This window comes from Pholis gunnellus (assembly GCF_910591455.1).
Source record: "Pholis gunnellus genome assembly, chromosome: 4".
NCBI lineage: Eukaryota > Metazoa > Chordata > Actinopteri > Perciformes > Pholidae > Pholis > Pholis gunnellus.
This window is the reverse complement of record NC_136530.1, coordinates 12,668,116-12,694,825: the sequence shown is the minus strand read 5'-3', so window position 1 is coordinate 12,694,825 and position 26,710 is coordinate 12,668,116. Positions and strand designations below refer to the sequence as shown.

The 26,710-nt window shown below is 42.5% G+C and overlaps 2 protein-coding genes across 2 annotated transcripts in view; both read left to right on the top strand.

The window, feature by feature from the left end:
* The first annotated feature begins 649 nt into the window (after window positions 1-649).
* kif14 (kinesin family member 14) lies at window positions 650-16,203 on the top strand. Its single transcript, XM_079158056.1, has 29 exons — window positions 650-1,702; window positions 1,956-2,210; window positions 2,332-2,419; window positions 2,619-2,717; window positions 2,905-2,957; window positions 3,060-3,090; window positions 3,315-3,422; window positions 3,552-3,668; window positions 4,064-4,182; window positions 4,312-4,484; window positions 5,261-5,408; window positions 5,851-5,914; window positions 6,046-6,230; window positions 6,449-6,551; window positions 6,743-6,900; window positions 6,981-7,128; window positions 7,407-7,553; window positions 8,138-8,270; window positions 8,948-9,041; window positions 9,165-9,306; window positions 9,812-9,918; window positions 10,890-10,990; window positions 11,090-11,320; window positions 11,435-11,622; window positions 11,895-12,047; window positions 12,649-12,771; window positions 12,862-12,936; window positions 14,364-14,511; window positions 15,052-16,203. Exons 1-29 carry the CDS (start codon window positions 720-722, stop codon window positions 15,399-15,401), a joined length of 4,824 nt encoding a protein of 1,607 aa, XP_079014182.1. The 5' UTR covers window positions 650-719; the 3' UTR covers window positions 15,402-16,203.
* Window positions 16,204-16,983: 780 nt separating this feature from the next.
* Window positions 16,984-26,710, top strand: part of LOC306694526 (adhesion G protein-coupled receptor D2) — an 85,188-nt gene continuing 75,461 nt past the window's right edge. The window contains exons 1-13 of the mRNA XM_079157425.1: window positions 16,984-17,089; window positions 17,201-17,237; window positions 17,840-17,864; window positions 18,601-18,825; window positions 19,147-19,782; window positions 21,969-22,166; window positions 22,465-22,538; window positions 23,035-23,316; window positions 23,534-23,645; window positions 24,073-24,219; window positions 25,435-25,537; window positions 26,138-26,249; window positions 26,531-26,586. Coding sequence (XP_079013551.1) covers window positions 17,202-17,237; window positions 17,840-17,864; window positions 18,601-18,825; window positions 19,147-19,782; window positions 21,969-22,166; window positions 22,465-22,538; window positions 23,035-23,316; window positions 23,534-23,645; window positions 24,073-24,219; window positions 25,435-25,537; window positions 26,138-26,249; window positions 26,531-26,586 — 2,006 coding nt within the window. The 5' untranslated portion in view covers window positions 16,984-17,089; window position 17,201. The remainder of the gene's footprint in view (window positions 17,090-17,200; window positions 17,238-17,839; window positions 17,865-18,600; window positions 18,826-19,146; window positions 19,783-21,968; window positions 22,167-22,464; window positions 22,539-23,034; window positions 23,317-23,533; window positions 23,646-24,072; window positions 24,220-25,434; window positions 25,538-26,137; window positions 26,250-26,530; window positions 26,587-26,710) is intronic.

Genomic DNA, 26,710 nt, shown 5'->3' with positions numbered 1-26,710 from the left:
GTGTTTTTTATATGGTATGTGTGTTATTGAGCAAGCCACTGAATCCATCCGACCTCAGAACAGTCTCTAGCTGATGGTACAATCAGTAGGACTGACCAAAACTTGTATTTGAGTGTAAAAGTTAGTTAATTCCTGACAAAAACAAATACATTCTGGAGCTTTTTCAACCGTATCTCGCAGTCTTCCTCAGCAGATAGAGGTTAAGATATTTTTGTTTAAACTATGGAGTGTACGTCACTTTTTTAAACGGCAGAATGCTAATTTTAGAACATGAGTAGCCCAATTTTTCCACTGTGACACAACTTTACTGCCAGCTACAGTTTATATTGTCGCTACACAACATTATAACCGTGGTTATGCTGCCACCTAGCGTCAGCCTTGGGTACTTAAAAGTCGTGACGTAACTATTCTCTAGATTTCAGCCAATCAGCTGTCACTGGCGGAGACGGTTTGAAATTGAAGCGGGCGAAAGCGGAAGAGACGACGGGACAATAACAAACATAGGGAGCTCTGTTGACTGAACACATCGGGTTTTTATTTATATTTTAACCAGCATGCTGAGCTGTCCTCGCGCATGTCTTACATGGGTTTCATAGTGTGTATTGTTGTAGCTAGTTAAAGCAACCGGAGTGAAATTGCCGTTAGCCAACGTTAGCTAACCAGCAACGTTAACGTTTAAGCTCACTTTGACGTTCCTTTATCTTTAACAACCGACTGCCATGTCGTTATTTAGTGTACAAGCGAGGAAGCATACAGCTTATTATGAGCATCTAATGTCAACGCCAGCATCCAGGACACCGGGCAGAGAGCGCCTGGCGGAGCGGAAAGCGACGGACACACCGGTGAGCAAACATGAGAAAACATCCGAGGACTCTGCGTGTGAAGACAGCAGCAGGTCGTCTGATAAAAGTCGACATGTCAACAGGACGTATGTCGTCCAGGCTCCCTGCCGCAGCCGACTCACTCTGCAGAGGAGGTCAAAGAGGAAGAGCGGCTCCGGAAGAGTGGACAAAACTATGGTGGGAAGCAGCCTGGAGACCACACCGGCTCCGGTGGAGAAGAGGCTGACTCTGCAGCGCAGGACCAGGACGCCCTCGATGGATAAAAGCGTACATGGGCACCGTGGGGTGAGCAGCACTGCCCTGCAGACGACGCCGAAAGTTCTCGGTGAACCAAACGGCAGGACAGCTAGTGTGTTCAGGTCGGTAAGTTTAAGAGAAACGGCCTGTAAGGGCAGAGCTGCTGCTTTGGAGACCCAGGGGAGGCTGGCGTCCTATTCTTCTTCCACGAGTAGGCAGCTAGACGACCAGGCCCAAACCTTTAAAACCCCCACCAGAAAGACCCCGTTTGAGAAAATCGCCGCCAAGAGAGACGTGTTCGAGAGACTGGCGGGGAAAGACGCTCCCAAACCAGTGGCAGTCAAGTCTGCAAGTCTGACGAGGCCCAAACCCCAAGCGGAGGACGCAACACCTGTCCCCGCGCCTCGGGTCTGCAAGGCGTCCGCAGTCAAGATGCACTTGAATAAGACCACCTCGACTCAGAAAAGAGACGCGGCCCAGGCCAGGACCTCCACTCCTGCTCCGGCGTCCACCGAGCAGCTCCTTCTGCCCCGGCCCAGCGAGGCTCTGAAGCTGCAGGCTTCATTTAAGATGGAAAACAGCGCAGTGACCGTCGCGGTCCGCGTGCGCCCGTTCAATGCCAGGTGTGTAACGCAATGTTTGTCTTTACTGGCCGAGTCACGTGGTGCAGGAGGAGGTGATGTCTGTCAGCATCTAAAGAGTCCAGTGTCTCCAAAAGTTACTTCATAAGTCATCTATAAATGATGGTGTAATATGAGATAAAAACACATCCTTTTAATTTGGATGTAAGCAGGGAAATGCACTATACACTGGACATGCAGAGACCCCAAACAATGTGATTATTTATCTGAAATGTGTGTGTTTTGTAAATCTTAGGGAGAAGACAGAGAAGGCACTGCAGGTCATCTTCATGGACGGTCAGGAGACTGCTGTCCAGCATCCGGTCTCCAAACAGAGCTACACCTTCAGCTATGACTTCTCCTTCTGCTCGGTGGATGAGTGCGACTCCACCTTCGCCAGCCAGCAGACGGTGTACGAGACTCTGGCCAAACCTCTGTTGTTGAGGGCCTTCGAAGGATTCAACACCTGCCTGTTTGCTTACGGACAAACGGGCTCTGGGAAGTCGTACACGTGAGTGTTTTTAGTTTATTACAGTCATTTCTTTGCCCTTAATTTGTTCTCTTGGTGAGTATTTCATATCTTTTATCAGTCAACCATCAATTTGATTTGTTTGAAATCATTGTTGTTTTAGGATGATGGGCTTTGGAGAAGAGGAAGGGGTGATCCCACGATTCTGCCAGGAGCTTTTTACTAGATTGGCATCCATGATAAATGAAGAGGTACGATCTGTCTGTAAAATGATTTATCCCTGATGCGTCTGACTTATTAGATGTTCTTTCACTCCTTTTTTTTAGTTCATTCATTTTTAGAAAATGTCCAAAGGCTGCAGATTTTCTTCAGAAAACACTATGGCCAAAATCCAAAGAATTGAGCGTTGACATGAATATTTCTCATCATCATTCCGTTGTTATATTTCAGGTCAAGTGTCATGTAGAGATGAGCTATTTTGAAGTGTACAATGAGAAGATCCATGACCTGCTGGTGACCAGAGATGAGCCAAACCAGAGGACGATGCCCGTAAGTAGTTTGGATAAGTTCGTGGAGTTTACTTTAATTCTCTATCAAGACGGCATGGAACACCTGATTAGCCCAGATTTTAGAGATGCACCCTCGCTCATTATGCTTCATGCATGCAATTTATGGTCATTGGTAGGACTGACTTGTTGTACAGCCAAGATAAAACCCTGTTGATTTGCGTTTCTAGCTGAGGGTGAGAGAACATCCAGTCCATGGTCCCTATGTTGCTGACCTCTCTGCGTAAGAAACCTTTTGACTTTCCTTTGCTGTATTACTCTTCAATAAAGAACGTCCTCTACTGCTGTGATTTGCAGAGTTGCTCACTTTGGTATTTCTTCACAGGAATATTGTGAGCTCCTACAATGACATTCGGGTAGGTTCAAACTGCTGTCGCGGTATTTTCTTCTTTTTGATCCTCGCCAGCCTTTTAGTTAAAGCACTTAAGAACAACTTTGAATGGGCGAGCAAGTGATGGTTCAGTGCCGGCACACCACGGAGAGAAGTGCTGAGCGTCAAAGATGTATCCAACACGTAGCATAGAAAACAATAAATGCTGTTGATCCACAAGAGATCATAACTCACACGGTCCTTCTTTAGGGTTGGCTGGGGCTGGGCAACAAGCAGAGAGCCACAGCAGCTACAGGAATGAACGACAAGAGCTCCAGATCTCACTCCGTCTTCACCCTGACTATGACCCAGACTCAGGTAACGCGTCTCAACTCACAATGTACGTTGCCTAATAAATTCTGTAAATAAACCCACTAATTAACTTGGGCCGCCATGTATTCTCTCGTTACACAATGTACCCTTTTGTTTGTGCGTGCTTGTGTGCAGACTGAGTTTGTGGAGGGCGAGGAACACGACCACAGTATCATCAGCCGGATCAACCTGGTGGACCTGGCCGGCAGCGAGCGCTGTAATTCAGCCCAGACAAGTGGAGACCGACTCAGGGTGGGTACACACACACACACACACACAAGTCTTGGTTATTGCTGATTGATCGTGAGAACAGGCTTTTCTCCATTTCACATAATTATTAATCATAATTATTACATTTTGTTGTCATCATAAGACTTCACTTTGGGTCCTGCAATTTGTGATGGCCATTTTTCATTCCGACATTTTGAAACCTAAACAATAAATGAATAAAAAGCAGGCTGCATGAATCAATAACAATCAGTTAATCTTGGTTGTATTTGCCTAAATGTATCAGTTGGGGATTTAGAAGAGATTTGGTTGTATTCAGACCCATTTGCTCAATATTTGGTCATCGACTTACCTCGCAGAAGATTCTTTTTTGGATGCGCTTCAAAACAAGAAATGCCAATTTGTCTGTGTCGTTGCAGGAGGGTGCGAGCATCAACAAGTCCTTGCTTACCCTTGGAAAGGTCATCTCTGCCCTGTCGGAACAAGCGCTGACGAGCAAGAAGGTCTTCACGCCGTACAGAGAGTCTGTGCTGACGTGGTGAGAGATCAGAGTGCACGCGTAGTAGTTTTTAAATCTATTTTCTCCACCTACAGTAGTTAAGCAGATCTCATTTCCAAATTAGAAGGATGATCCTGACCACGTGCATTTTTTTTCCCTCTTCCGCAGGCTGTTGAAAGAGAGCCTCGGTGGTAACTCCAAGACGGCCATGATCGCCACTCTGAGCCCGGCGGGCAGCAATGTGGAGGAAAGCCTCAGCACCCTGCGCTACGCCCAGCAGGCCCGCACCATCATTAACGTGGCCAAAGTCAACGAGGACACCAGCGCCAAGCTCATCAGAGGTCAGCCACTCAAAACATCCACCTTCAAAAAATCTCTGTTGGGCTTATGAGCTCTGACCTATTTTTTATTTTGTAATAACTGCAATAAGCTTTTTAAAGCTATTTTCTTTATACAGCACGTTTGCTCTGTCCATTGTGATCAGCCTCTCTTTGTTTCTGTCTCTGTAGGTTTCTCTTTCTTTCTATGTAAATGTCTTTCTTTCTTTGTGTCTTGCTCTTGATCTCCTTCGCTCGCCCTAACACGCCGGTCTGTCCATCAATCCATCACCAGTTTATGCACTCCCCAGTTCATCTGAGGCCTAACCTTGCCTCCGGGCCTTATTTATGCACTGTCAGCTGCACACGGCAGCTAACTGTCATGCAAGGATTATTTTTCATGAGACGATTGTGCTGCTGTTTGACATTTTTAGCACTAAGGGGAGCTCTTGCTGTGGATTTATTTCTACCACAACCCCTATCAGTGTGTGTGTGCGTGTGTGTGTGTGTGTGTGTGTGTGTGTGTGTGTGTGTGTGTTAGTGTGTGTGTTAGTTAATACGACTCAAACATTACAAATCGGGTCAATGTTGCTCAGTAAATAGTCTTCAATGAGTGACATTGTTTGGCTGTTCACTGACAAATTCAGATTATTATCTGTAGCCTGAAACACTTTCAGGACTTTAACGTCACCCCCTTGAATTCGACATTGACTGGTAATAATTTATGTGTGTATTTGCTCTAAACGGTTTGCCATATTTTATCTTTACAAACAATTTTGGGCAAACTTTGCCGTTTTCAGAGCTGAAGGCGGAAGTGGAGAAGCTGCGGTCGGCCCAGATGAGCTCCCAGGGCGTCCAACCAGAGCGGGTCAGTTTGTTCCAGCAGGAGATCGCTGGCCTGAGGAACAAACTGTGTCAGCAAGAGAGAGAAATGGTCGAGGCCAACCGGTCAGTATCACTGCAACAGTTATCAGAGCTCTTTTTGTTTCATTTATACTGTAAGACGCAACAGACCCAGATATGAGGTGTCTGCTGTTTGAGGAGGTCAGAGTAAAAGCTGTAGCAGATTTGATTCTGTGATTCTGCTTACATTTTTGCTAAATTGTATTTGCAGATATGTTTGCATGTATTTGTTCTGTTTAGTTTTTTCTCATGTTGCGCAGTGTTGCATATATTTTAACATCAACCGCTTCAAATGTGAAAATGGAACGTTACTAACGTACAAAAATGACTTTCTCACTTGTTATTGTGTGTAGGTGAAATAAGCCTCATATTCAAATATTTTCTTTTTTCTCTAAGTTATTGATGAGGGGATACATCTGATCGGATCATGGCATAATTTGATCTGAGGTGATTTCCTTTCTTTATATTTGATCTTATTTTCTGGCAGGGCATGGAGAGAGAAACTGGAGCAGGCTGAAATACGCAAACGGGAAGAGACCAAAGAGTTGCAGGTCATTTTTTCAACACTATATTCATTTTCATTCTATATATATTCTTTTACTCTCCTTCTTGTACATGCATACTTTTTTTTCTTTTCTTGTGTCCACATACTAATAAGAAGAAACGTTCTTGTCGTTTTCAGAAAGCCGGAGGGACATTCAAAGTGGACAATCGTCTCCCTAACCTGGTGAATCTGAACGAGGACCCTCAGCTGTCTGAGATGCTTCTCTACATGATCAGAGAGGGTCGAACCACAGTTGGCAAGCTCAAGTCTGAGTCCAGGCATGACATCCAGCTGACTGGAGCCCTCATCGCTGACCAACACTGGTAAAAAAAACAACAACAACAACGCTGGAGGGGCATATATGTTACCCCATCCATGCGCCACTGCAAGATTTAGTTTTAATACTTAGTGTACAGTGTCTTTTGACATTTAATTAATCCAGCCATCTTTTTAATCTAGCTATCACCCACTTTATTCTTTCTAGCTACAGCATGCATTCAACATGATTATTTCATACATGCATTGTTTCTGTTTGTTTTAGTGTAATAATCAACACCCAGGGCACTGTCAGCATCACTCCCACGGACAATGCCAAGACGTTTGTTAATGGAAACCTCGTATCTGGATCCACCGTGCTACACCATGTAAGTAGATCAGCAAGCTCTCCTAACTCTTTATGCTGTGGAGCGAGTAAGATGTGTGCGCTGGCTTTCTCTCTGCTTATTTATACTTTGCTCTAATCTAAACTCACCAGTTAAATTCAATGAGACCAATGCTTTTATCCCTTTTTATTAATGAATTCAACTCTTCTCATCTCTGTGTTTTTGCTTTGCAGGGCGACAGGGTGATTCTTGGTGGAGACCACTACTTCCGCTTCAATCATCCAGCAGAGGTGCAGTCTGGGAAGCGGGTGTCATGCTGGACAGACGCCGGCGATGGCCGCAAGGACTTTGAATTCGCCAAAAATGAGCTACTTGCGGCTCAAAGAGCTCAGTGAGTGCAAAAGACTAGATAAGAAAGAAATCCCAATATCGAAATCACACCTCCTCTTAAGCCGTCTTTGTGTCCCCCAGGCTGGAGGCAGAAATTGAAGAAGCCCATTTGAAGGCGAAAGAGGAGATGATGCAGGGAATCCAGGTGGCAAAAGAAGTGGCCCAGAAAGAGCTCTCCGACCAGAAGCTGCTTTATGAGGACCGGATCAGAGCCCTGGAGAGAGAGCTGGTACACAAAACCTTCAAGTCTTGTTTTCTACTCAACAGATGTAACATTCTACTTTCCACTCGTACGTAGTTGTTAGTGTGGTGACATTCTGTACGGCTGTTAAAGTCGTTAGAAGTTAATTTGCATAACGGTGTTACAGAACTGACAAAATAAGTATGTTGTCTTAAACTTAGTGTACTATATTGCAGAATAATCTAATAGCTCTTGTCATGTATAAGCTATCCTTTACACCCCGTCAATATGTTCAACCATTACTTAATAAAAATATGATTTTTCAGAACGAGGAGACTGAGCGGAAGCGTCGACAGGAGCTGGACCAGCAGAGGGTGGCCAGCCAGATGGCACATCTGAAGAATGCCAACCTGGAGCTGGAGCAGGAGGTGGACACCCACAAGAAACGAGTCCGCCTGCACATGGAGGCCCAGGTCAGGACCCAGAACACTCTTCTCACCTTTTAATGAAGTTCACCTTTTTAGGTTCCTGTAACATTTTTCTACTTCGCTCATCACGCTTTCAATGTCCATTAGCTGTGGCAAAATGTTTGAATATGAACAATGTCACAGGTCTGTCTTTTTGCTTCCACACTGATGACCTAATTAATCCCCTTTTCACCTGAAAGAGACGGTGTACATTCAGACCACCTGATCTACAGCGAGTGACACAGAGTAGTGGTTGGTAGAACTGCAGGATCTAAGATGGAGTATGACATTTTAAACAGATCTTATTTCTGTTTTTCCACATTTTTCCCTTTTTAGAAATCAGTTTAGTGGAAATCTGGATTATTCCTGTCACCGTAAATCACATCAATTCCTTCATTTGCTCGTTCTCATGATTTCTGGTGATCCTAAAAGTGCTTCAGAAGCTTAAAATATATGCTGACACCAGGTTTTATGTTTATCTGATGGGCTTTGTTGGGGTCTGTTTTGAGTCGTGGTGGAGCTTGACTTTCGGCACGATGTCTTGGTCTGGTGCTTTTTAATATTGTGTACATGACAATGATTCACTCCAGGCGATGGAGGAACACAGCGTGTGTCAAGCGAAGATTGTCGACGCCCTGGAGGCAGAGAAGCGAAAGATCGGCAAAGAGCTCGAGGAGATGCAGAAGAGAAGAGCCTTAAGGGAAAACCACACTCTCCGAAATGGTGAGGGCTTTCTATCACCACTGAGCACAAACTGGAGCTCGGACCCACACTGTGACAGTTCACACCCTGTGCGCTCAGTTCCACATGGGTGGGCTTGTTCTTTTAAACCAGAGACATGAGAGCAGAGAGAGTTTACCAGGACCCCCTATAAACACTGGAGGAGGAGGCAGAGAGGCCATAGAACATGTCTAATTCAGTCATTTATTGTGAGAGCTTTGTTAATCTATAGGTCCACTACACAAAGTATAGAAATAAATGATATCTCCCATTATTCTATAAGTGGTATGTATTGTCCCTACAATAACGTGTCACTCACTGAGGCCAGAGCAGAGGAGTCCAGGATTTGTTATCACTTCCCAGCATTTATAGATGTTTTATGCAGAGTCTTGATATATCGCTATCTCCTATTTCCATTCAATTTAGTGTACGTATAAAGGAAGCAAAGTCAACAACGTAGGGCATATATCCTAGAAGCTGAGAATTTGGGAGCCCCTCTACCTTCACTGACAGAGTAGAGGACTGATGGACACCTTTTAGAATCACAAGTGACGTGTCTTTGAATGATGTCCTTGAATATCAAAAGTTACAGTTATAGTATATATTAGTATTTTTAAACAGTTTTCAGCCAGATGCTCCTGGTTGTGGTGAGGTCAACATGTTTCACTTCTGTATTTCAGTCTCTCCACAATGGGATACCATGAAGTTGTCCCTGATGATTGAGGAAGCTAATAAGATCAGCGCTAAACTGAAGAAAAGCACAGTCTTCAGCAGGTAGGACAATGCATGATATGAGTTTATTAGACATGTTACAAACCCATCAAGATGTCACCATAGCAGGTATCCTCATCAAGTCATTAAGCTGTGCCCAAATAAGTTGACTCTTTTCTGTTGTAGACACGAAAGCTCTGGAAATGAGAACCTGCAGCAGGGTGGTCTGCTACAGGTGCGGGTTCAAAACAAAAAGCTGGGGATCTCCACTTTCTGGAGCCTGGACAAGTTCCAAAACAACATCGCTGCCATGAGGGAACTCGACCAGGTCTGCCTCATACCACTTTTGCCTTTCAAGTCATCCATTTTTCAAGTTAATAAGCGTAAAGAAGAACATCTGAAACCTGACTAGATATACGTTTCCTCTTACTAAAGGGGTTTTTAAATGAAAATGGGAGTAAACGACAAATTGTAAATAAACATACTCAGCTGCATCGACTCAAGCTACCTCTAATTTTTATTGAATAAAGTGATGCAGATAGTATATGGCTGGACTGATCCTTAAGACTGTTTTTATGGAATTTCATGATGTAATACAATAATAAACATATTCATACCCTTAAGGTTCTGATAATGAATAATTTGCACCGAATAATCTCATGATCAGCTGATAAACAAGTCCCAGCTAAATGCTTGAAGATTCACAGGAAGCGTATTCGATCTGATCAGTACTCTAATACTCTGATGTACGAGGCCTGTTGAGTCCTGCGTACTGCATGTGACATCAGCTCAAGTGCCGATTTCCCGTGTCAGCAATAGTTTACTCTCCGCAGGGGGACTCCACCTCTAAAGATGACGATGTGTTTTATGACCCTGATGATGAGTGGGAGCAAGATATATCGGCCTCCTCTGCTTCCACCTCCTCCTTCTCACGCCGAAGGTAATTATCCAGCTCTTCTCCCCCCCTATCCATCAATCCCCCCTTCCAGCACATCACCTGTACATTTACATTAGATATCACGTTAGTATTCTTGTCCAATTATTTGAAATGTGTAAGTAGGCAAGTGTTCAAACCACCTGGGGGTCTCTGAGAGTGTTTCCAGTGCCAGGGTTTGGAGAGACAACACTTTAGCCTGACATTGTGTGGGTCTCCAACTGAACTCACAACCTCTTACACTCTTTTAATGTGAACAATGTGTCCGGCAAAATGGATGAACTGTATATGGAAAGTTGAACGGGATGTGGCTGGAACATGGAAAACTTTTTTTTTGGTTATTTTCACAAAGTCCTCCTTGTTTCCACCAATGTGAATTTACAACCTGGCACATCTTTTTGACAGTCAACACATCTTTCTTTCTCTCGTGAAAAGCTGACGTGAAGTCTCTGCCCACAGAATATTTCCTTCTTTATTATTTTCCCTCTGTTTTATTAATTTCATTTCCATGAAGGCAGGCCAAGGGAAAGGGGTCCCCGTGTGTTTCTCACTCGCACACCTGTGCTGCAAGCAGAACCTCGGACATTTTCCCCTCACATTGTTGTTATTCTTGTCAAGTATGTTTACGGGGCTCCTGGTGGAGCCTGAACTACTAACGGACCCATCCAAATGACACATGGCACAGGCAGGGTGACTCCATTAAACCCGTGCCTGATCCTTATGGCCACAGTCGTTCAGCAATGACACCGTGTTCTCTAGTCCATCTCCAACCCCCCCCCCCTCCAGTAAGGACATCCACACAATTAAAAAAATACGACAGGCTGTGCAGAGAGTAACAGACTTCAACAGTTGGTGTGTTCTCAAAGGCTAAATACACTGAAGCTCCAAGTCATTCTGAATGAGAGCATCAACATGCCTACTATCTCTACATTCTAATGGAAGGGAACTCAGGGTTTTGCTTGTTTGTCTGGCATCAGGAGCAGGAGCTTGTTGAAAAGTAGGAGAATCTCAGGGCGTCTCTACGAGATCCGGGTCCATCCCATTCAGAGCCTCCTCAACGGCTCCTCACAGTCTGCTGGTAAGGCACTGAACACAATCTGGGACACATTGTTGTAAGAATGAGGTCTCGTGAAGTCCGGTCTGCACACCCCAACTCCTCGGTGTGTCTTTGTCCCAGGGTTGATGGGTGTGGCCAAACCGCCCTCCACCCATTCCAGCAGCACGGACTCTGCCCTGCCTGGCATCTGCAAGGAGCTGATTGGTCAGTCGGTGGCCCGTCTGCGAGGTTGCAGTGGGACAGAAGAGAGCTTGGCAGACAGGCTGGCTTCTGATCTACACCTGATGTATGTGGCGGTCCAAACCATATCGGACATATACGATAGTCTGGACGATGACAGCCAAGAGAATGGTGAGATTCAATCGTTCATGAGCTTCAAACATCAAGCTAAATAGTTCATGCTTTTGGGATTTTATGCCAATTCTAGGTGAACAAACATTTGCGTTAAAGCTTTTTCTCCTGCAGTGTTTCTGTGTAACTCGGTGGCCCAGACTCAACTGGTGAAGGCCACCACAGCCGTGGAGAGCATGGTGTTCGTCACCATGCAGTGGTTGGCCATTGTTAGACCCTCCTCCGGCCGGCTCTACAACATCGCTGAGGAACTCAAGAGCCAAGTCAAGAAGATGGGAGGATTCTTCCAGCTGCTCATTCAGGTAAACACTAAATATATACCACACTACATTAAAGGCATTTGCAGTATACAAAAATGAGTTGAAAGGAGTGCTAATCTGAGCTGAAAAATAATTTTCTATTCGGTGTAATTTGGACACGGGATGGCTAATCATTAATGTAGAGCGTTAATTGACGTTTCTTAGCTCATGAATATATGGAAAATAAATCAAAATTCCTTAAACCCAAAACACAAAATTGGGTTGTTTGTGCTGACCTGATTTTGACTGATAATGGGAACGTTTCACGCATCCAGGGTTGTGAATCTGAGATCACATCGATGGTGACGGAGGCACGGAGGAAGAGCAGCCAGTGCCTGGACGCAGCATTGCTTGCACTTGGCCATCTGGCGGCGGTGACGGGCATGCCGCTGAACGCTATGGAGCGGGGAGCCCAGGCCACAGGCAAGGTAACCCCACCATTAATACCGCAGCAGCTACTGTCTCTGTCAGAGCTCTGGGGTCCACTGTAAATAAGCCCCGACTCTGCAATACTTGAGATACACAATGCATAAGCTGTGTGTATCTCAGAGCAAGGAAGCTTGGGGTGGGGGAAGTTATTGAGCTGAATAATGGTTGATTTGTTGATGTGCAAATGTTCTGTGAACGAATGGTGTCGACCAATAAGTAACAAAAAAACGAGTACAGAAATGCCAAATGAGGTCATGTAGAATCGGATCACCATAACATGGTTTGTTGACCAGAGAGAACTAACAAGTGTATTTTTACACCCTAAAATGTACCGCTTAATATATGTCTTGCTCATTATTCTTTAAATATAGAAAACACTATCGGCCGATATATTGTTAATCCGATATTTTTAATTCTTTATTCTCAGTATTAATGTTAGTATCTGCCTCAAACATCCAATGTCAGTCAGGCTATGCTTCTCATAAATCCCACCGGGCATCTTGTATCTTGTAGCTTTTGGTGAAGGACTAGGAAAGTGTTTTTAAAAAATCTGATGATAAAAATCAGATTTATGTTTATTATATGGTTACATCTTTTCAGCAATCATTTGTCATGTGTCTGGTGAGCGGGACCAACATGGGTGTCGGCTCTCTCTTGGAGGAAAGCCTCTCCATCACCAGGGAAATGCTGAGAGAGGCTCAGCTGGCCTACCCCAGGAACCCAGTAAGAGATCAAAACCGGACTTCTCTTTTTACGTTTTCATGGTTATATAAAAATGAGCTTACATCATTGTTAACCTATCTCTGCTTACAGGTCCTGCAGAGCCTAAAATCTCAGGCGCTTGATTTAGCCCGTGCTCTACAGAACTACATGCGTTGCCATATCACGGTGAGTTTCAGCAGCACAGCCATCTTCAGACTAGATAAGTTTGGGGGGGCTCGGCCTCGGCCTCTAATTTTGGCTCATCTTTTTTTCGTCTTAATTTCCTGGTGCCAACATGTGAATTTGAACAGTCATTAATTGCAAAACCAATTGAAATATAGACAACTGTGTTGTGTTGTGTGACATGATGGAGCTGGAGTGTGAGAGACATAATTCTTCCACCAGTCTAAATTAATCATTAACTATAATTTAATTGTAAATACAAATTCTGAACTTTTGGCATTCAAAATGGTCAAAATATATGCATTTGATATATGCCGTATTTGTCTGGGTAAACTGTGGCTGAAAGACCAACTTCATGCTCAGCAAAGCTTCCCTGGATATATAACGGATAAAACAATCTTCCGTCCTGACACGGGCTTAAATGTTACAGATTAATGCCCACACACACAGCAGCCCTGTTAAAGATGCCACTCCGCCTTTATTGCTCCTGTAAAGCTCAATGCTCTGTAGGCTTATCTCTCTGCAGTTGCCCGTTGACGATCGTTCAGGTAATGAATGTGTTGAATGAAGTGGCATCAGTCACAGCTAACAGGCTTGTTTGCTGTTATCTTAGCCACACAAAGTAGCAGTTTTTTTTGTTAAAACCAACCATTGACACATATAGGCGCAGGGGCATTTCGCCGCCGACAATGTTATTGTAGTCAAATAAACCTGAGTTATAGTCTAGAGCAAGACATTTAACACAGGACTGCACATGTGCATAATCATGGATGTAAATGCATCTGGTATAGTTTGCACGGTGCTGTTAGTTTGCAGTCCTTCAGAAAGAGGCAATTCTAGTGTTGGTATAAATGGTGAAAAAGTAGCCTTTTCAAAGAGTGGTGAAAAATGCAATTACATGAATGTGTATGTTATTTTATTTAAAAAAAAAAAAAAAATGTAGAGACAAAAATGTGTTAACTTACATTTGATAATTAAACACAGGATTTTCTATTTTCAGTAGTTAAAGCTGTTAAAAGAAGCTTTTTTTTCTCCATTTTCTTTTATACTGTAGTGAACAAGGTTGTTTATGTCATTGAAAAGAACACATTACCATGGAAGCTCCATTAATTCAGCGACGTCGTCAGTCAGTGATCATTTGCAGGTGTGTGTGTGTGTGTGTGTGTGTGTGTGTGTGTGTGTGTGTGTGTGTGTGTGTGTGTGTGTGTGTGTGTGTGTGTGTGTGTGTGTGTGTGTGTGTGTGTGTGTGTGTGTGTGTTGATGTGCTGTTGGGCTAACTGCTGTATTGTCCAATGGTAGGCCTTTTCTTGTATGTGTGTCTGTTTCAGTGTGTGTTTTTGGTGACGTAATTGTTGGTTACGTTACATTTCGTCCTGTTTATTTGCCCCGTCTTGTATTCATTATTTGGGCGTGTTCATGTTTTCAAACAGAAGAGAGACGAGGGGAGGGAGGAGGAGGGGGAGGAGGGGGAGGCCTCAGCTTCCCATTCGCAGAGACTGAGGACTACAGCGACCAAGCTGTTCCAGCTGAACCAGGCCATTCGACAGCTGCATTCCTGTCTGTCCACTGCTCTGAGAGGTGACTCCTCTGACATACACACAGCCTGGCTGTTAAGCTAAAACTCTTATCCCGTGTAACTTGCATTGTACAGCATCAGTATGCATCCATTGGTCAAAAGCACTAGAAGAAACTGTTTGTCCAAAGCCAATTGTCTTTGCTTTTTGACCGCCACTATTTTAATTCATTAAGATGAATTTCTGAAAGGCCAGTTACTTTACAAAGATGCGATTTCAGGAAAAGCTGAATAGTAAAATATCACTATTAGTTATGTATTAACTTAGTAACTACTAAATACTTTCATTCAACGTTTTGTCAGTACGTATAATGAACTGTTGTGCTGTGACAGGCGTGTCTCAGCCAATCAGATCTTATTTTGTTTTTAGATTATAGCATAGTATTCTGATTTGTGTGTCTTTAAACCATAGTCTGTTTTATTTGTTCATTATCATGCATGGAGCTTTGATGCTGGCAGCATGAACAAAACCACCCACAGCCAGAATGAACCAAATTCTTGTTGAAGGTGTCATTTCCTGTGTCTGACTGTCATCCTCCTTCCAGGAAAAGACACCGACTCCCACCTCAGCCGCTGCAGAGAGCTGATCTCCTCCTCTGCCAAAGCTGTTGATGAGCTAATCACCGGTCTGTCCGAGGAAGAAGCGTTGACGCCGTCCCTGCAGCTTCCCTTTCTTCAGGGTGTCATGGCTGCTCGAGACGAGCTTCATTTTGCCCTCCGGCCCCTGTCCTCCTGGAGCCAACAGGTTGCAGGAGAGAACAGAAGCTCTGCTGCTTCTGATAAAGGCACAGAGGATGACGCATTGAACAAAGACACTCACGGTGCTGTTAGAAATCGAGTCGTGAACTCTCTCGCTCCAGGTGTGTCGTCCAAAGGCAGCCCGCACTGGGTATGATTTATGTGTTATTCTTTACGATGTGCTCCCATCATGTACGATTTACTGTATCAATGAAATTCTGATATAGAGAAAACTTCCGCTAGTAACAACAAATGGGTCGTGGGTATTTTTTTTTTTTGTACACTCCTGTATCACCAACCTGGAATCTCAAGCAACAAACACTGCGGACTGTTGCCATCCAAGTTACAAAACAACACTGCTTTCTAAATGTGAGCAATATCTGCATATTTTTTTCATGTTTTTCCAATGACAAAGAAAATGACCAAGCAAACAAATGAATTCATGTGGAGGCTTTAAACTACAGCAATAATTCCTATCATAAATAGCACTGCTGTCAAGATGTGCTGGAGCTTCCTTTTTTTATTCTAGTGATAGTTTGCTCCTCAGAGCTTTAAAGTATTGGGACAAAGCCTTCAGTCACCAGAAGGTGTAGAGTTTACCGGACTTATTCCTGGTGGATAAACACAGTTAGGAGCAGTAATGGTTTACTCATGCTTTACTAGGCCTTCTCTGTTGTACTGTGCTTTTTTTCAGAGGTCACTAAATTATCTTTTGTAACATTTTCTCTTAATTCAAACATGCAAGATTTCATTATCCAGCAGCTCAGGTAGTGTTTTGTAAATAAATGATAACAGGTTTTCTCCTCTTGCTATGCTGGAAATGATTTCTTTCTTGTACGCATATTTTATTCCTCCATTTACAGAAACTTTCACTTATATGTCTTGTATTACACACTGCAGCTATTTGCACTCAGGAGAGAATTTTTTTTTTTTTTATGTCCTTGTATCACTTGATATGTCAACATAATACAGCAATGTACTAATGCAATAAAGTCACGTGGATTGATTTTACAAGGACTCAATTCTTTTATATTGCATGTCATTCAGTAAACAGTGGACTCCTGTTAAAGACTGTACAGTATAATGATACGATTTTTATTGGTTTTGAATTGGCACTGGGAAACTGCAAAACATTAATATACACTTAACTGGGTTACCTTGTAGTGAATTAAGCAGCGACTGTCCACAGAGGTACACATTGACATCTATAATACATTATGTGGAATTCACACCTGAAAGGATAAGCGTCGGTCTTTGTTGGTATGGGCGATGGAACCTGAAAATGAACACTGTTTTCATTTATAGGGAGTTAAATTGGCATACTTGTAGTGTTATTAATGGTGGGGGGCCCCTGTATCCTATTTTGGGAACAACTGCATTAGACTAAAAGGATCCCAAACTTTATTACATCATGAACTCCTAGTTGATCAACTTTAGGCTGCAACCCTTAACTTGATTAATGGATTTATATTATTTTGTGTATTATGTCATTGAGCTTAACTTGAGGCCCTGGAGCCCACCCGAGGGCCTCCTGTAGGTCCCTGAACCCTACTTTTGGTAACCCTCTGCTGTGCTCGCTGCAGGTTACACCCACTCCTCCTCGCTGCAGCTTCCTCTGCATCCTCCCTTCATGCACTCCGGAGTCAGCTACCGCCAGGGTTCCTTCTGTACTTTAAAGACGGGCTGATAGATCACAAACATCATTGAATCACCTTTACAACTAACCTTAGTGGAATTAAACGGGAAAACGACGTCGCTTTAGTGGTTGAATGCTGCGTTCACAGACACGACGCGATTGGAATGAAAAGACGCGCAAAAAAGTTTTTACCAAGACGACTAATTGAGGTAAAAAATCGATTCGTTTTGCTATTTATGTGTGGCCAATGGGCTTATTTGAATTTCCTACTACGATAAAATAACAGTCTAATCTCAGCTAAAAAATGTTTTTTTTCTCAGGATGCTCTGGTTATTGTTCCTCAACATAGCCTTATTGGTAAGCACTTAATCTTTGTATTTACGTTTTCACTCCTGTGGGATATTTTAGTCAAACACGTGTCGACCTTTAAGCAGGTAACGTAGGCTATATGAGTTGTGCACACATCCCAATAACTTGCATTTTACTAGCTCATATTTCTCTGGCAGAAATGGTTGTTTTCTAAACAGGTCTTATTGGATAAAGTAAAGAAAGCCATAATAATCTGACGATACTATGAATTTCACGTCGTTAAGTTCTTTTTTTCTCCTGTATTTGTATTATATTTGTGGATGTGTAAATAATCCCCATACTAGAGTTATTGCACGTTATCTGTATTGTTTTATTCATGGTTTAAAATGATTATCTCGTTGAATAGCAGGCCAGGCAAATAATTGCAGGAAATAAACATCTTTTATGCTACAGGTGTATATATATATATACATACTGTATATATGTTGCAGGTCCAAAAATATGATGAGTTTATGTTCCTTGGCCCTATATCTAGTCCTATCAGGACTCCTGTCGTGTATTGCTTTATCTTATTAGTAAAGAACAGTAGCTAACACTTATGTTCTCTCCATCATACCTGGTAATGAGCTAAACTTGTACTTATGTTTCAGGTTTGTTTCCACAGCTATATATCAGGTGAGTCACTTTCTGTTTCTCTTTTCAATTGAACACCGTTTAATTTAAAGTTACTACAGTAGGAACTTTTGACTGATCATGAAACCATCTCAATTTAATACCGATGCCTCTATAGGACCTAGATAAGCATACGACTATTTATATATAGGCTAGTTATTCTTCATGCCTGTCTGATTCGGTCTGATTCTCTGCAAAATCGGATGAAACAAATTACGGCAAGCGGGTTCACCAGAATCTCCTTGAGCTCAGACTCCTACAAGGCCTCTGGCCGCAGACAGACCCAAATCCAGCTTTGACCTGCAGTCGGAGCTCCATGTCCGGCAGCTTTGCCTCACTGCTCCGCTGGTCCGTGCTGGGAGCCAACACCACACTGATGGAGACACGGGATAACCAAAAACCTGGACTGCACGGGAAAGGCTGTCAGACCCTGCTGCAGTAAAATTAGTTTTCTAAAGGAACTCTGGTGCTCAGAAACACTACCGCCTTTGTCCGCAGGAACCGCCAAAATCAACACAAATTGAAAGGTTGCAGTAGCTTTAAGGCAGCCGAACCAAGGTGGCAGCTTCTCACACACACATTTGTGTGCTTGTGTGTGTGTGTGTGAGAGAGAGAGAAGCCTTGAGCAAGTCAATGAGGGATTCCTCAGCCAGTGTGGTACAGGTGCCAATGTTCAACAGCATGTTACGTGTCTGTCATAGGTGAATTCTTCTGATCTTCTTTTCTCTTTTTTGAACAGCCTTTACCCTGGAAACTAGAAACCTGACAAATGATGAGTCCTACTATGAGTATGTTCCTGATCACCTGCAATGGCACAATGCAGGGGAACTGTGTATCCAGCGCTCCGGGGCCTTAGCCACTGTCTCCAACCCCGTAGAGAAGCAAGAGCTAACCAACTTTTTAAAATCCTTGAACATCTCTCAGCCTGTGTGGATTGCCAAGAAAGTCATGACCCATCTGACAAGTAGGTTGATTGTGCTATTTGTGATAATTTATATGACTTTATTTGCGCTCTTTCTTTGTAAATAGTCGGCTCATTGTATTTCTTGTCCAAGACATCTTTCTGCCTACTCACTGGCTTAACAAAAGGTGAATAGAAAATAAAATAGGACTGACATGCAACACTCTTTGCCACAGTCAATAAATGTTTCACATGTGTTTACAGGAGGAATAGAACCACACAGTGGAATTTTATGATTAGCTTCCATCTTTTCCGAGAGCTGTGGCAGGATTTTTCCTTCATAGTAATGCCTCTTTCTTCTCTCTATGTGGTGTGAAACCAAAGGTTCCTCGGAGACCCTGATTCTGGAGTTTGCCGGGCGCTCGGACAGGAAGCATGCCCGTCTCCTGCACAAGTTCCCCTCCATGGATTCTGTGACCGTTTGCACCCATGTTCGCTTCGATCCAAATAGCTTTGGAATTTCAACCATCTTTTCTTATTCCATCCCGTCATATATCAATGAGTTCCAGCTCCGTGTGAACCTAGTCAAGGGAAAACTTGTGCAGCTGGCTCTACTGGTCCATGGCGTTCATGGACCTTACCAAGAAGCCTTCGACCAGGACGACTCCTGGCACTCTGTGTGCGTTTCTTGGAGCCATTTTGGTAGCTGGGTACTATTTACTCATGGCCTGGTGGTTTCTAAGGGTGAGGGCCTAAGTTCTAACAGCATTGGACCTGATGGCCTTTTCATTATTGGACAGGAGCAGGACACTTTTGGGGGTTCATTTAAGAAGGATGAGTCATTCTCAGGGAGTATCACAGAGCTGTACATATGGGATCGGGTACTGAACAACAGTGAAATCTACACCATGGAAAAGGAGTGTTCACCCATTTCCTCTGGGCTGGTGTTCAAATGGAGTGGATCAGCCATGGAAATAGAGCCCTCCCTTACGACGCTGTGGAAAGACATCCCATGTCAAGGTACATTTGTTAGGATGCAGCATTTGGAGGGGAAGAAGCTAAGGGGTTACCAGAAACTAAGTCAAGGCTGATTTCGTCATCAAATACAGGATTAGTTTAAACCATAAAAGACAGAAGAGACTCAAATCTATCTGCATGGTCCAGTGGTGTAGTTAAGCATTACTTTTAAATACTGTTTACAGTTTAGATAGTTTGCCGCTAGGGCTGGGTGGGGTTGCTATGCAGAACAAACAATCGCATGGAGTCCATATGAAAGTCATTTTGGATTACACACTTTTCAGTAACATGCCAAAATTTGAGCTGGCCTGATGTGGTAAACCCCACCCGTCTGAAATTCCAAGCAGAGTAAAATAAATGCTGTGAATTAATATCAGATACAACTGGAGCCAAATATGCTCTGTCTCTGTTTCATCTTCCTCCACAAACACACTCTCCTCTTATCGTGATGTAATTTGCATAGATGTTTGGTCTTAAATACTTGAACTAAAATGCTTTAGGTACTTGTCCTAAACAGTGGGATCACTAAAACTGTTGTCAAGTAATCTAAATGAAATAGGGTGACCGTTAAATAGTTAGGGAACTAGTTACAGTGATGAGCACACTGAGAGAAAAGTAGTTCACAAAACTTACTGTAAAACACTTTGACAAGCGCTGTCTTGGCTTTTTCTGAAATATTCCCGATTTTTTGTCCAGATCTGTTCCATACTTAGCATAATTTAACTTGACCCCACAGTGTTTGAAAAGACTGGTAAACTGCTAAGATCCCACATTTTATTATGTTTTAAATTTGCCAACATCACCCTTAAATTCATGTTGCAGTTTCTCTCCAGCTCATGAACTGGCAGCTTGTCATACCAGTCTACAGTTTGAACTCTGTTACCAAGAATTGAAAGAAATAACTTTAATTAACTATATCACATACATGTATTGTATGTGCATGTGTTTTTACATCACTAGAATAAATAAAAAGTGTTAATTGAGTGATAGTATTGAGCCATACCCCCCAAGATATTGTGCTCTCTGAAGCTGTATTATGTAGGAAAATATAAATATCATTTTAGGGCTTTTTATTGGCAGTTACTCATTAAATGACTGGGATTGGAATCAGCAAAAAAGCTTGATCAGCATATCCCTCATCTTTTCTGAATTTGTAGCATGCATTGGCAAACATACATACACACAGTAAAGAAAAACAAACACTATTTTCCTTTCCAACATTAAGCCCTAGTAGTTTAATGAGACTGAAGGAAAGAGGAAACCTGTCTGTGTTGCTCTCCCCCATCAATGAATAGGGTGGATGGTGATCAAGCTGTAGTTGGCAAAGTGTAGGGCTCCTTATGGTTCTCGTGAATGTTTTGTGAACCACGTCACTCTGAATCCCACCCTTCAAAACAAACTTCTCCCGCTCTGACATCATGCTCCCCGATGAGCAATGAGAACCCAAAACACTCACTCCGCCTCCTGGAACTGAACACGCACAAAGGATTTCCAGTTACAATGTAGTGTAGTGTTTATTTCTTTATTTTGTATCTTTCAGTTCGGACATACATATAGGCCACACTACTCCTGCAACTGAACTGCTACAGATTCAACCCTTGTAACAGCTAGTCTATGACGGATCTTTCCATAATCAAGACCACGAATGTTTTATAACTTTTGTGTTATTGTTGCCTCAAGCTGGGATCAGATTAATCAGAATCAGATGTATTGCCCAGTACATGTGGGCTTTCACATACAAGGAATATGCCTTGATATATATAAATATAAATAAAAACCAAATACTGAAAAGTCAAGAAACATAGATATATAATAGGTAATTTCAGGGTAATTTTGAAACATACTAACAACCTGCTTAGTCTGTTGTCTAAGCACAACTTTTGAGCTGGGGGAGTGTTAGCTCAACCATAACTATATGGAGATTATGTTGGGGGAATAATTTAATGAAGGCGCATGAAGTTTATTGCATGTTTACAACAAAACATCATATCTTGGAGCTCTCTTGGCTACGGAAACCTGCCTGATTCTCCTGCCTTGAATTGCAACTTGATGGAATGTGAATTTCCCTTTTGGGTTTCTAAAGTGTAGCATTATCAACTCTACTGTGAATGACATTAAGTCTTGATGTGTCCTTCTTTCATTTTCAAGAATTTAACATTAAGAACACCTTTCACCATTTCCTTTACTAGGAAACGTCACTGTGTTAGCAAATTCGTTCTTGGATCCCCTCCTGGATGGAAATGCTTTGCAGAATCAAACCTTCTCCTTTGAGTTGTTCCACAGCCCTTTGTCTGATGAGGATTGTGGCATCTTTGACCCGCTTATTGGGAGCTTGGGCCTGGCCAAGTGTGACTCGCTCAGGGGGGCCGTCTGCCAGTTTAAGAAAGGTACAAATAATAATAATGTCAATTCATTTGATGGCTTTTATTCTCGATACAATTTGATGATTTGCTCTGCTGCAACCAACCCTGAGAGATACTGAAAATAGAGCATTACCTTAACATTGCCATGCAATCACATACATTAGTCCTGTAATAAATACTACCTTTGCATAATGTGGAGTGTTTTAATTGTTGTTGACACTATGTCCCCATAGCAAAGCGCGTTGAATCTATAGGATTCTCTAAGGCTGTTTGTGCTCATGCTGTAATAAATGGCATTATATGTGTTTCTGTTTGTTTGTAGAAATGCTGGATGTTATCAGTTTACCAAATACACCGTTCTTCAGGAGATTGAGCGAGGATCCTCTGACCAAACCTGTGAGTTGGGACAGTTTTGCTGTCTGTAGCACATTAACACTTAAGTGGTACTGTGCAATAAAGTAATGACAACTCATCTTGACATTGGTGCAAAGGCAGCTCAACAAGCGAGGATACAGCAAAGACAATGCACCCTGGAACAAGGATTTCACAACTTTGCAGCAACAGAGAACATTTCTATCATGAAGTTTAATTTAGGCTGTGTAGTGGAGGAAATGTTGGCCATGTTTAAGGTAGAATTGACATCTTACATGTCTCATACCAGACATGCAAATATTGGCATGCCATAAAGGTAAAGTACTCTCATTGAAAATCATCTTGTTACATTTTTAGTAACTTACTGAGTCAAAATCCTAGAGCTTTGCTTGGTGAACAGACGTGATTGTGATCCCGAAGTGTGTGATAGTGAATCGGTGAAATAGTAGTATTGCTCTGCAACCACCTTGCCCCAGCTAAATAAAGTTCAAGATCTTTATCCATCCCTCTTTGTCCTCAGGGGGTAGTACAGCTGAGCGACTTGGCCTTGCTGCAGCAGCTGACCCAGACTGTTCTGCGTGCGGTGGAGGCCGGTGGCACTCGCCTCCTCACCTCCAGTGATGTCCTCTACCTCACCCAGAGGATTGAGACAGACTTGACTGCACTGGCTACTAGTTCTCCCTCTGCTGGAGCTGACGCGGCAGAAGTCATGGTGTCCATTGCTACCAACTACCTACAGGCGGCGAGTTTGATGCTGGAGCCCCACACGGCTTCACAGTGGATGTTCCTGACAGAGGATTGGGTGACCTGTGTTAATCTGTTTTTGCTTTTTACAAATCTTAAATCTCGTTTAATTTATTTATTTTTTTATTGACCACTTAGCAAGGTATCCTCTATGTTTGTATTGCATATTTGATCCCATTTTAGGGGATTATGTGAAATAATCTTCTCATTTTTCTTAACCCTGGAAAGTCGTTCTTTGTGCTCGATTAATCTCAATTTTTGTTTTTCTTGTGCAGGTCAGCGTGGGACCATTTACTATTGTCCAGAGTATTGACAGACTCACCGAAACTCTTGCAGACATGCTATCTGTGGAGAGAAGAGGCTTCACTCTTTCTACCAAGAACATAGGTAATTAAAACATATTGGTTTGTGCTCAGTTCAAAATATAGGCACAAGGTGATAGAGAAATTGTAGAAAGATGACAAGTAAGATTCTACGATACATCTCACTGAAAAGAAATGGGCCAGTATTGTGATTCGGAGAATACTATTTCATTTTTTGTTGTTTGTTAATATTAAGGCTAATCTGACTTTTTTTTCATGATATTGCACTTCGTCATCTCCTTGTTTTTGCAGTGGATAAATGTTCAGAATTTATGAAACCATTTTCAATACACTGCTAAGTCTACAACGTGTAATGCTATTGACCGATACCTGGTAGCTCTTGGCTTTGTAACACAGATAAGTGAAGGATATTATTGCATTTATTTTCCCATTTACTATTATTGTTAATCCGTCTCTATTGTCTGGGTGTCCTCTGCTGTCTTTACTTCCAGATGTGTACATGAAGTGGCAGAAGCTGACTGAAGAGAGCTGTAGTCAAGTCTTCAAGCCTTCTGCAGTCGGCTCTCACACTGCCAGCAGCAGTGGTCAAGATGAGTTGCTTATCCCTGACACTGAGCTCCAGAGGATACACACACTGGGTAGGAACACACACACGAAAAGGCACTAGCTTTCATAGATGCTAACCCAACTGAGAATGAAAGTGTGTGTGCCCAAACACTTGTGTATTACATGATGATACAGGATGATGAAACAGCATGCACATGTGTCCTCACAAACGCTTCATAATTACACAGTGTAGTTCTAAGTGTGACTCTGTGTCCAAATAGAATGCATCATTTTCATTCCTAAAAATAACGTGTTTTACACATACTGTAGTTGCCTTGTGCAATGCGCTGACATTGTAACCGGTAGTATATGGACCCAAATGCAACACACAAGATTCCAGGGAACTTTGGCTTTTTATTTCAAACTTCCAGGAACAGCAGGCAGAGTAAAACAGTGTCAGGATCAGAAGGCTGGTGGGTTTACCGGGAGTCAGGCAAGGCAGGCAGAACAGGGACAGGCAGGGTCGGCAACAGGAGATCAGTCCGGGAAAGAGTGCTGGAGAGTCTGGCATGGAAAAACCGAAGAACAATCTGGCAGTGTGTGTCTGGGAGGCAGGAGTCTAAATAGTGGCTTGATTAATGATCAGCGGCAGGTGAGTGAACAGGTGAAGGGAGTTTAGCCTGATAAGGAGGGAGTGAGTGAAAGTAGAGTGAGGAGGGTGTGAAGCTGAACTGTGACAGACATATTCTGCCTGGTGATAGTGTTGTTTGATTAAGGTATTCTAGCTACACTATGAGGCATGTATATCTGTGCAGCACTGATCAGATCATTCTTAAAATCAAGTAAAGGATACAATGCACTCTGCACTCTGTCTTATGGCTAAAGGATTTTAATCAGCTTCCTACATCTTTCAAGTAGTTGTAGATTTAGTTGGTACAAATAATCTATTAATCTAACTCAAGAAAGACTACAGGAAATCAGGAAATACGACATTACAATTAAAGACATGAATACATCATGTTACATTCTTTGACGCAGAGGTTTTGCTTTAAGAGTTTTCTCCAAATGCCTCCAGAATATGGATCTGTAGTTGGGACTACTAAATCTAAAATAATAGACGTACATTTTGGAATCAGATCTTTGAGCAGACGGGTAAATAAAAGTCCTAGTAACTGAGTCGTGTGTGAATGTGTGAAAGTGTTTTTTGAAATGTGACGCTGCGAAACTGAAGTGATGCTCAGCAAAGTAGTTTGTATTATTAATGGACACAAATAAATCAGATCTGCTTCTCCTTTCTCTCGAATCAGGATATGAGGAAGTGATGTTTATTCATACACACTACAGCCATCTGAGTGAGATTGTGTCTGGAGCACAGGAGCCTCCACTGCGTCACCAAGAGAAATTAAAAAGGTATATAGTTATAGTGTAGGATATAGTTGGCCTGTTGTTTTGTCTTGTGACTGAATGTTGCTGACTATTCTGAAGTACAGTCAACTCACAGAAACAAACTGTGTCAATAGCACTTTTTATTCATTAACTCAGCATTACTTGATTTCATTTTATATCGCTTTTGTATATTTTACAATAGCTCATCAGTTCTGGAAATCAGTTGTTACAACCATCTAATGAGCTTAAGATACAGTTTAAGTAATTTCTTCATTAAAATGATCTACAGATACTCAAATCTAAGTGAATACATGTAGAAGCTGTACTAAATTACTTTTCCCTTTCTTATGTGTCGGATTCAGCACTCCTTTTAGATCCCATTCTTTAGGAGATTTGTTTTAACATGCCCGTATTCTCTATTAATTGGTTAAAGTAAAAAAAAATAACCTGTGTGCTCTGGTTTCAACCAAATAAGGTGTGCTTGCACTTTTTCTTTTTTTTTTTTAAAGAGTACGGATAATTCTGACAGTGATCACCAGTAGTTTGGATTGAAGTTTGTTTTGTGTATTCATACCTTTAAATTGTAGGTCAGATGTAAATAATAACCATTTTCTCTCTTCCCAGAATTCTCCCCGGTCACCTGGCTTCTGCTGTCATATCAGCCACCATCCGCGATGCCTCCAAGGCCCAAACCATTCCTGTGGCCATCAAGTACACCCTTTCCTCATCTAACGTGGTATAGTCCATTGTTCAACTGGTGTAACACAGTTTGATTCTGACGCCTAGGGCAACATTCAGTTCTGGCTTGAATCAGAATCCATGCTGATGGCAAACGTTTTGTAAAAAGCAACCGTTGTTTGGGAATAGCAGTTGAGTTACAGTTAACTTGTTGCCCTTTGATAAACTCACCTACATAAGAATTTTCATCTCCCAGGAAGCAGTACTTGTTTTTTATCCATGGTGCTTTTGACTTGTTCGAGAACGGCAACAAGTGCAAACATGTGTTTCTGTTTCTAGGTGGAGTATTCACAGCGAGTTACTCCTGTTTGTGCCTTTTGGAATTTCAGCTTGATGTAAGTTTGACCAACAGCACAGTCACATAGACAGCCCTAGTACATGTGTGTTATTGCAATAGAGATTAAAGCTGATAGGTAAATGGTCATAGGACATATTTTACTCTTTTGATGCTGTCTATAT

What these genes read in the sequence shown, in the direction of transcription:
- kif14 (XM_079158056.1), top strand. Translation starts at nt 720, where the DNA reads ATGTCGTTATTTAGTGTACAAGCGAGGAAGCATACAGCTTATTATGAG. An exon ending in CTCATCGCTGACCAACACTG is followed by an intron (nt 6,231 to 6,448) that starts GTAAAAAAAACA and finishes TGTTTGTTTTAG; the next exon opens with TGTAATAATCAACACCCAGG. An exon ending in ACATGCGTTGCCATATCACG is followed by an intron (nt 12,937 to 14,363) that starts GTGAGTTTCAGC and finishes GTTTTCAAACAG; the next exon opens with AAGAGAGACGAGGGGAGGGA.